This window comes from Carlito syrichta, unplaced genomic scaffold (genome assembly GCF_000164805.1).
Source record: "Carlito syrichta isolate Samal-C Ts95f unplaced genomic scaffold, Tarsius_syrichta-2.0.1 Scaffold251499, whole genome shotgun sequence".
NCBI lineage: Eukaryota > Metazoa > Chordata > Mammalia > Primates > Tarsiidae > Carlito > Carlito syrichta.
The window spans coordinates 468,759-479,558 of NW_007195595.1; the positions used below are offsets into that span (position 1 = coordinate 468,759).

A 10,800-nucleotide genomic window follows, 5' to 3' on the forward strand; every position below is an offset into this window, starting at 1 on the left:
TCTCAAACCCGCGGGTTCAGGCAATCCACTCACCTCAGCCTCCCAAAGGTGCAGGATTACAGGTTGAGCCACTGAGCCCGGCTGGCTGGAGAGTTTTTTAAGCAGATGTATTAAGGGATACAACAGGCTGCACCACTGGATGGGTGTATTGGTGACAGGGTAGCTGGGTGGGTGGATAAGTAGATAGGTGGGTGACTGGGTGGGTGAATGGATGATGGATAGGTGAGTGAGTGGATGGGTGGATGAATGGGTGGGTGGATGGTTGGCTGGCTGGCTGAGTGGATGGGTATCTAGATGGCTAGATTACTGAATGGCGGGATGGGTGTATGGGTGTATGGGTATATGGGTGGGTGGATGGTTATCTGGCTGGCTGGCTGACTGGGTGGATGGGTGGTGGATGGATGGCTACCTGGCTAGCTGGCTGGCTGGGTGGGTGGGTGGGTGGGTGAATGGCTAGCTAGCTAGCTGGCTGACTGGCTGGATGGGTGGATGGGTGGGTGGGTAGACGGGTAGATGGCTAGATGAAGGGATAGATGGATGGATGGATGCATGGATGGATGGATGGACGGACGGATGGATGGATGGATGGATGGATGGGTGGATGGGTGGGTGGGTGAATGGATGGGTGAATGGAGGGTGGATAGATGGATGGTAGATGGATGGATGGATGAGTGGATGGGTGGATGGGTGGTTGTATGGATGGATGAATGGAGCTGTATACACATACATTTTGTTAATGGCAGCTGTATTATTTTCAATTCATATGGCAATACAAAGCAAGCAATAATGAAGTGTTGCTGGGGAGCAGATCTGCTAGACCTTGAATAGACCCCCAAATGGCATGCAGAGACTGTCCTAACTGGCACATGGTTTGAAGATGACTTCCATAAGTGCTTGAGAATGTGTTCTCTTTTGTAAAGTCAAATAGCCCCCCCAACATCTTGTTTACAATGATCCTTTGCTTAGTAAATCCTTTTTCCATAGTAACTAGCAAGAAGTTCAACTTCAGTCCATCCTGTGTTTGAATTACCCATAGTTTAAGTTGAGGGTGTACAAATCACTGCAGTTTCACTGAATCAAACTGCTCTCTCCTATGCACTCACCACAAAGGTGGCTGCTCTCAGCCTGAATAAGCCTGCAAGGACCTTGTGCTGGGAGCATGTCCTAACCTATTGTCCCCTTTGCGACCCTCCCTTCTTCTGCCAGCCCGGCTCACTGACAAGAGTCTTCATTTTCCACTTTATGGTCTAAAGATGAAAAAATGTTAATGGAGGGAAGGGCTCTAGCATCAAAACTGGGAACACAGCACTGCACAGCAAAGATCATTTCTTGGAATTATTCACTTACATGTTTACAAGAAACAATTATCAAGTGTCCCAGTCTGATTCATAAGTGTAATTAATGAAAGAATTGCTAAGAGTTTCCATTTTCTGGTTTGTTTTAATCCTACTATGTAAACTTTTTTTGGGCACCACTTCAACAAAATTCCACCCAGTGATTAAAGGAGGTAAATGTTCATAAAGCAAAAATGTTATTGAGATTTAAACTCGCCAGGCTGTACTGCAAACCCAACTCAGACATAATCCTTATTCGATGCAAACCACCCTAACAAAACAAAAAGAAAACAGTCAAGCTGCTGCCAACGACTCATACTTTTGGACAGTCAGGAAGATGTGCTAATTGATTTGTCCTTTGCTATTTGTTGGATGAAATATGTAACTGAAAATGCCCCTGCTGTCCCAGAACGAGGAAGACATAATGAACTCTGGCTTGCCAGATTATTCTGCCACATCTGAAGGTTTGCAAAGATAAATAAACAAATTAAATAGCTCTTGTCTGGCTTTTCTAGTCAATTTTCATTACTGTAAGGATGGATGCAGCAAGATAAATGTTTCCTTTTTACTTCAGGACTGAAAGGAACACAAGTTTCCCTGCTGCCTTTTATGTTTAAGCTCTGAGGTCCACGGCCTATTCTTATTCACCAACTGGAAAAGATTCGTCTGCAATGGCCAGCTTGATGTTTTCTGCTTAACTCCCAAAGTCCCCATTTGAAGTCATTCTCTTCCACTTAAGGAGACATTTCATTTTTCCTTTAATTTAAAAAATGTTCTGAATGCGAAGCAACATTGTGAGGACTGCTAGGTCACCTAACATAAATTCTGTGTGTGACACTCTTCAGGCTGTGGCTGCACATGGTCGGCTCTGCTAAGCTCACAAGCTGCCAGGCAACCATGTGGGGGGAAAGCTTTAAGCGCATGACATGTGTCCAAGCTCAAGTCAGACCTGAAATCTAAAGTGAGTGCCACAAGCATTTGGTCTTAAAATGGCTCGTGGAATTTAATCTTGTTAAGCAAATTCAAGCTGGGCAGTTGCCCATGATGACCCAATGGAAAGTTCTAGAAAAAATATCTTTAACTGAGTGACCCTGTGCGGATCAAGACGTTCTGCCCATCTTAGCGTTATTACTGGCTGGGACTGAAAATCAAAGCCTGTTCTCCCCACTCTTCATCCCGTTACAGCCTCCAATTATTCAAGGCTTCCTTAGAGAAATGCCAGGGTAAGCATTCACATGGTTCATACAGTGAACATTTCTCCACGAATCCTTAATATGGTAGGAAAATTGCTTCACAAAGAAGCCCTGTCTAGGAACATGGTATGAAATAAAGTAATTTCTGATTATTTGGCCCCTCACAAAGGAAAGGACCCTTCATTTATGAGGCGTTAATAGAAAGATATCATAGATAACTGAAATCCACAGGACTCTCCTGTTTTGACCACTGGTTTGCAAAATAAATATTTAATACAAGTTTCTACTGGAAAATGAAGTGTCCCTTCTTGTGGAGCTAACAACAGTGGACTAACCCAAAGGGAGGTCATAGGAGATTCCAGGGCAGGCAAGAACCCCAAACAATACACAAATAGAATGATCAGTCATCAGTCCAGGGCTGGCAGAAACCGTTCAGTTCAACCTTATTCTGACAGTTTTCTCGAAGCAGCATTTTGGCAGTTATGAATAAAATTTTCCTGGGGATTAAATAAGGAATGATGTAAAATCAACTCCATTTGGCCATGAGGAGAAATCTCTCCTATTAATGCACTGTTAACTTATAATGTGCTTGCTTAAAAGGGAAAAAGCAAATCAACCATCTATATAAGATAGAGAACTACTGGTAAATGACCCAGTTATCCTGATTAGAAAATTGCATGAAAAGAACACTGACCCTCTGCTCCCGAGATGAGCTGGCAGAATTGTGCTCGTCTCTTGTTCCTTGATGTCACAGAAGCCTCCATCATAAGTTAGTTGAAGTGGGTGACTCTTCAGGTGGCCAATGACATTGGATTTTGTTAAATAAATCCCATTGACTTTCACCATGGAGTTCCCCATTATAATTGCTTCTGAGGATTCCACTGTCTTCTTTGCTGCAAAAGCCAAGAAAATGTTTTGTCAAAGCATTATTTATTTATTATTTATTTATTCATTATTTTTTTTGAGTTGGAGTCTCACTCTGTCGCCCAGACTGGAGTGCCGTGGCACGCTTCCGGCCACCACAGCCTTGACCTGCTGGGCTCCGGCAATCCTTCCACCTCAGCCTTCGAAGTAGCTGGAACTACAGGCACATGCTACCATGCCCAGCTAATTTTTGATTTATTGTAGAGATGAGGTCTCACCAAGTTGCCTAGGCGGGTCTCGAACCCACAGCCTCAGGCAATCCACTCACCTTGGCCTCCCAAAGTGCTGGGATTACAGGTTGAGACGCCAAGCCCAGCCATATTTTTTATTTTAGGAATCACTACCTTTCAATGTTATTTTTCAATCTAAGGATTTACACCATTTAAAAGTGTTATATTCCTTATAATGAAGTCTAGATGTTTACAGCCAAAGCCTCTCTGAGCACAATCAAGACCTCATCACTATTTTAGGCTCGGCACCATCAATTCTGCAGGTGAAAATAAACAGGGGCTTATCTTTATGAGCTTAGAGTCTACCTGAAGGCAAACACTTGACTTGAGGCTTATGAATGACATGGTCCATTAAGTGTTTCTGTGTCCCCCAACAACAGGTCTTCTTCCTGACTTCATGTTCGCAGTTTTTTGCTCCAAGAAGATTTGAGTGCCTCTCCAATGTCAGGCACTGTCCTAGGCACCTGGTGTGCATCAAAACAGAGGTCCCTGACCTCCTAGGGCTTACATCCTAACAGGCATAAACAATCAGCAAACATCATAATAAAGAAGGGATGGGATGTGCTGTAAGATGGAAGTACTACGGGAGGAACGTGGAGAAGGGAAACGGGACAAAAATAGTGTGGGGATTACAAGGCAGGGAGGGTGAACCCTTAATGGGGGTGAGGCGTCCAGCCTTCAGAAGACAAGGGACAGGATTTCTAGCAGAGAGACTGGATGATGTGGAGGCCTGGAGGCAGGCTCAAGGCATAGTGGGACTGGAGTGTGTGGGGGGCGGGGCGTGGTCGCCTGGTAGATCACGACTGTGCGGCAGGAAGGGGAGGGCGCTGGAACATTCACACAGCTTTCTACAGAAGAGTCAGGTAGAGCTGCAAGGTACTCCAACTCTGAACTGAAACATGTACTGTGTTTATGCAGATTCCTAGATGTATAATAACAAAGCACCTTCTTTATCAGCAGATCGACATGAGGAACAGCTTCTCATCATGCTGCTACTAGACTGCAGTCTGTTATAAGACATTTTATCAAGGGGGAAGAGAGTGAACCTCTAGTAGTATGGGGGAGGGGCAGGGATGAGTTTCCTATAGAAAAATCCTGATTGTTTTGAAAGTTTTTCCAAAGGCTGGGCGTGGTGGCTCATGCCTATAATCCCAGCACTTTGGGAAGCCGAGGTGAGAGGATTGCCTGAGCCCGCGGGTTCAAGATCGACCTGGGCAACTTGATGAGACCTCATTTCTAAAAAAAAAGAAAAAGAAAGTTTTTCCAAAATGACTCAAGCTGTCCTTTTCTGCACCTACTGATCAACCAACAAACCAATGAAAACTAACTAAGCAAACCACCTCTTCTGCTCCTCTGGTCAAGCTCCCTGCTTCTGAAACACTGACTTTTAAGACAAAAAGGAATCTTAAGGATGGGCTGGTCTAACCTTTTTTTAAGATGAGAAAATTGAGAACCCAAAGGTGAAGTGACCTTGGGTCGCAGGGGAGCCAGGCCCGTGAAAGTGGGAAGACACAGGCTTCCAGTTCCAGGATTCCGAGTGGGCTATCAGAGCATCCGCTGTGTGCCATGAACAGGTTGCTCAGCTCTCCCCTCCCCTTTTCCAGTGGTCCCCACCTCTTGGGGATGTGGCCTCGTAAGGTGACTTATATGCTGCTAGTGCACTCAACACCAAGAAGTTATTCTCACTATTACTGGAGCCCAATAATCCTGACTTCTGGCCCAGGGCTGTCTCTGTGGCCCCACTCCACCTTAAATAATCCATTACTGAATTACAAAGCATGCATTCTGCTGTGGATGACAAAATATTTTTGGCCTATCGCTATCTTTTGGCATGTGCTTCTTTCATTCATTCATTCCCTAGCTGTTTATTAAGCCCCTGCCATTATGTGCCAGGTGCTGTTCCCTGCACTGGTGAACCAGGCATCCTGGAGCTTCTAGAAGGGAATGACAACCGTACCTGTAGGTGGGGAAGCCATGCCCTCCAACTTCATGATCTATGTGAGTGAGCTTGTCAGATATTACCATGTGGAACAGCCACCCTGGAGCTTGCTCTGACTCCTGACGAATGTCCCCCTCTTAAACTGAACATGTGTACCAATGCTCAGGGTGTCCCTGGCAGGTATCTGCAGCACGTTAGACTAATTTTGTAATGGTACAATGGGTAAACTGCACAAGGAAATAGCTTTTGGTGTCAGCATTATCCGGCAGGCGCAGTTCAGTTTCGCAAATGATTCTTAGATATCTGTGATAGATCACACCCTGTTTCAGGCTCTGGGGCTGCAGGTAGAGAAAAGTGCTTTTCCCACTGAAGTTGCTCAGTCTTGCAGGGCAGACAAGAGGCAGATGTGTAGAGAGATAAACATGGCCCAGCATGGCTGAGACTGGTAAAGAGGGGATAGAGAGCCCAGAAGACTTAAGGGCTTGGGAGTCAGCCAGGGAGGGATTTGTAGAGTGGGGCCTGAGAAGCATTTATAAGGGTTAACAAGAAGCAAATAGTTCTGAAGAAAAGGAACAGGAGTCTGGAGTCAAAGTATGGATTGCCTATAAAGTCAGGCAGGGCCTTACTTTTAGAAGGGCACTGCATTGCATTGAATGTTCTGTGGTGGCTACCTTGAAACTCACGTGTGTTTTTTTTTTTTTTGAGTCAGAGTCTCACTCTGTCACCCAAACTGGAGTCTAGTCGCATGCTCACAGCCACCACAGCCTCGACCTGCTGGGCTCAAGCAATCCTTCTGCCTCAGCCTTCCAAGTAGCTGGGACTATAGGCACATGCCACCGTGCCCAGTTAATGTTTTTATTTATTATATAGAGATGAGGTCTTGCCAAGTTGCCCAGGCTGGTCTCAAACCCCTGGTCTCAGTCCTCCCAAAGTGCTGGGATTACATGCATAAGACACTGTGCCTATAATAATTTTGAACAAAGAGCTCCACATTTTCATTCTGCCCTAGACCCAGCAGATTATACAGCAAGTCTTGCCTGAGGCTTGAGAGGGCAGGATGGGTGAGGGGAACTTCGAGGGGTTCCACCCTACTGGTCACAACTATAAGGTGGCAAGTGAAGGGGAGGCGAACGGGGCCTGGAATGATGGGCTAGGGCTGGGTGCCCAACACCACTGTACACTCAGAGGGGCTGGGGCTTCCTCCCCTGGACTCAGCAAGCTACAGCCTCACCAGACCTGGCCTATCTCCTGTTTTTGTATAGCCTGAGAATTAAGAATTTTTATATATTTTTAAACGGTTGGGGGGAAAAAAATCAAAAAAAGGACAGTATTTTATAACAAATGAAAATGATATGAAATTCACATTTCAGTGACCATAAATCGCAACCAAAAATTGGCAGCTATTTGCATGCTACAATGGCAGAGCTGAACGGGCTGAGAGAAACCATGTGCATCACAGGTTTAAGACATGCACCATCTGGCCCTTTGCAGACCAAGTTTGCTGACTTCTGTAGTGGGCTAATGTTTCCCAAACTGTGTTCCCAAAGGATTGATCCCACAGTCAGGTAGGTTTGTGAAATGCTGAGTTGAGTTAAAATTAAACAGATTCCTCTGCCAACACTTTAATACGCTCGTGTGCACTGAGCCCGTCCATGAGGGTGACCAGCAGGCTGTGCTTCCCTGACTTATTTGAGCACTGAACCCTTCTTCCAGGGAAATGCTGTTAATGTGTTGCCACAAGTGTTCCCTGGAATTCCCTGGAACTCAGTTTGGTAAACACTCCTGCAGGCAGGGCCCTCTGAAGGGTTTTCAGCAAGGGGATGGTGTGATTGGATTTTTATTAGCTTCCTGACCGCTTGTGCTTCACGGAGCACACAGAAAGTGGCTGCTTTTCACGGTCCCCGATAAAGGGGTAAGGCTGCTGCCCACAGCCGAGTCCTGCTGGAAGCTTGGCGTCCCTAGGCTCTGCTGGCTGCCCCTCGGGCTGAGGGCCTTGCATTGACCCACCCGCAGCCACCACAGCAGAGGAGAGGGACAGGGGCAGGCATGAGGCAAGAGGTGACAGAGGCAGTGTGCCAGTGGTGGGGAAGGAGAAGGCAGACTCAGGAAGGCCAGGAAGTATATAGGTACCGACAACTCTGGACTATAAAAGCGGACCGTGAGGCCTGATGGATGAGCAGAACCATTTTAGAAAGACCTCGAGTCCGGCTCTGCTCCCTGGATTCGAACTCAAAAATAAACTTCTTTCTTCCAGTTCCCTGTCCCTTTGATTTACTGGTATCAAGGGGAGCAGCGGAGCGTTACTGAGAACACCTCCATAACACCACTATATTCGCGGGGTCAGCCCAGCCAGCAGCAGGGTCCTCCAAGGAGGGCTACCGAGAGTTAAACGTATGAGGGATGGACATGTCAAGCTCAGATGCGGGAACCAAGAAAGACAGCAGGGCAGGCGCCCTCCCGCCAGGCACTTCGTTCCCGCAGCTGGCCACCCTTTCTCCTCTACCTGGTCTGACACGGGACACGCCAGTGGGGGAACTTTTGGAAAATTTCTCAGGTGGTGCTCGCGTGCAGCTGCAGCTGAGAACCGCTGTCAAAAGGAAAAAATACATCATGTCGTTTCTCCCTTATGCAAACGCCACTCCGGCTTTTCATGGCCAGCCGGGCACAGTCAGGTCCGTGTCCGTGTTCCAAAGCCCTGCGTGGCCTTCTGGCCTCCGCTGCTTCCGCCTTCCCTCCAGCCACCTGGCCTTCAGGTCCCCCAGCACAGGAGCCCGCTCTCATCTTGGGCCTGGTGCTGGCTTTGCCTTCAGCGCGGACGCTCAATCGCAGGTTCTTACGTGGCTGCCTCCTCATATTTCACATCTCAACTCAGATGTCAGCTCCTCAAAGGTGCCTTTGGGAGCCACCTGAGCGAAAGTGAACGGTCCCACCACTGCCACGCTTTGTCCCGTTATCGCGTATCTCATTCAGAGCACTTGTTGGATCTCTGGCTCTCTTCCTCCTGGATACGCCTGCTGGTGTCTATATCCTCTCGCGAGACTGTAAGCGCCCTGAGGGCGGGACTCGGACTAGAATGGTGACTGGCACTTAGGAGGGGATCAGTAAATATCAGATGAATGGTGTTAGAAAAGACAAATCCAGCTGGGCGCAGTGGCTCTTTCTTGTAATTCCAGCACCTTGGGAGGCGGAGGTGAGAGGCTTGCCTGAGCTCACGGGTTTGAGACCAACCTGGGCAACACAGCGAGACTTCATCTCTCCCCGCCCCCCGCCAAAAAAAATTAGAAAGGTGTGGTGGCACACACCTGTAGTTCCAGCTACTTGGAAGGCTGAGGTGGAAAGATCGCCTGACCCCAACGAATTGCGGCTGCGGTGGCTGTGAGCATGCCACTGCACTGCAGCCTAGGCAACAGAGTGAGACTCCAACGACAACAACAAAAGAAACGCGTTGAGACATCAAGGTAAAGCAAGTTGCCTGACAATATACTTGGTCATGGCATCACTACGTGCTGTGTCTTTTCTCTTCTCTTTGATTCTACCTCCTCATCTCTATCTGGGATCAGACAGGCTAGGGAGAAGGGGTGAACCGCAGATCATACCCCCACCACAGGGGGCAGGTACTACTCAGCTCCAGTCATTTCCCTTCGGGGCTGCACAGAATAGGGACCTCAAATATATAAAGGAAAAAGAAGAAGAAGGAAAAAAAAGAAAAAGAAACATGGACTCGGTGTCACCAGATTTTCTGATTTTTCACAGAAAGTCACAATCTGGACTCTTCCATGAGATTCTTCTACTTTTTCAATGTTGGGGACCAATCAAAAGTGCTTCTATGTCCAAGAAGTATGATGCTCAGGTGGAGGCTTGTAATATTTGGGATCTGTCTTCAGACAGTCTCTATCTCTCTGTGACTGTAAGCCTCTCTCTCTTTATCAGTCTTTGTGGATTGAGGGAGGGCCAGTTTTAGCCACTCCTGGCAAAATGGTCTTCTAACTTTTTTGACCACACACCGTGAGAAATCAATTTTTAATATGGAACTGAACATACTGAAGATCAAGGTGAAGTTTCTTACAGCAATACTTTCCTTTATTGTGCGTGATGTGCCCTGTCTCCATCATGTTCTAGTCTACTTTAAATAAAATGCTGGTGTGATCCACTAAATTAATTGTCAACCCAGTAACAGGTGCTTTCTTGCAGTTTGAAAACCCTTAGTATGCCCAGATGTGAGCTGATTCCAGTTGTTGGTGGCATTGCTTAGGATGTGGCAATGGGAAAAGTCTCATGCAAGTTTTGCTTACATGTTCACATGGGATCAGAAAGATGTTTTCAAAGACCTAAGCTTAGTGTACACTTTAAGAATCTTATAATTCTCAGTAGTTTCTAATGAAATTAGCAACTGTTATGAACTCTAATTTAAAAATCATTTATTTCTGATATATACAAACCCTCTATTAGGAAATACCCTAATATTCTTTTCCTACAAAGTAATGTAGGGGTATTCTTTAGAAACACCCAGAAAAATGTACGAACAATATTTCTTAACAAGCTTTTACCCAATATTGACTAGGTCTTAGTTCATGTAAAAATAATCTGAGGTTAGGCAAACTCATATAAAAATAGCTTTTGTGTGCAAATTCAAGAAGCATGCCTGTCCCCAGAGTGTAAAGGATGTTACGTGGCCTTACAGTCAGAGGGAGGAAGGGAGTCCGGCAGGAGGGCTCCCTGGGAGGCCGCCCTGAATAAGCGAGCCCGGGCGCTGCTTATTCTTCTAATCTTCGCAGGGTCCACTGGGGGTTTAGGAAAGGAAAGGCAGGGATCCTCCTCCATGCTGGGAGACGCTGGAGCTTTCGGTTTCTGGAAAGAGAGTTTTCAAATTTGGCATGAGTTTCTGGGTTTCAGGTAAGACTTACCACCCTGGAGCTGGTCCCAAGGCTTCTGGAGGAACACAGGGGCTGTCTCCTTGGCTTCCTCCTGGCCCCAATTCTATCATCAAGTTGGCCCATCTTACTTAATGTGATCTGTGCAGATATAAACATTCTTAAATTGGTTTTGTCAATTATACCACATTAACTACTCTGCTATGCTCCTTAGCATATTTTGAAAAACAAAATAAAACAGTTTACCATGCTGGCCAAAAGATATTATCTGTATAAGAGACTGTAAAAGTAAATGTGTTATATTCACAT

At 46.4% G+C, this 10,800-nt stretch overlaps 1 protein-coding gene across 1 annotated transcript in view; it reads right to left on the reverse strand.

Moving 5' to 3' along the window:
- Positions 1 to 10,468, reverse strand: part of ARMC2 (armadillo repeat containing 2) — a gene marked incomplete at its 5' end in the record, with an annotated part of 104,549 nt that extends 94,081 nt beyond the window's left edge. The window contains 2 exons of the mRNA XM_021709526.1: positions 3,222 to 3,420; positions 10,300 to 10,468. Coding sequence (XP_021565201.1) covers positions 3,222 to 3,420; positions 10,300 to 10,468 — 368 coding nt within the window. The remainder of the gene's footprint in view (positions 1 to 3,221; positions 3,421 to 10,299) is intronic.
- Between the last annotated feature and the right edge of the window lie 332 nt (positions 10,469 to 10,800).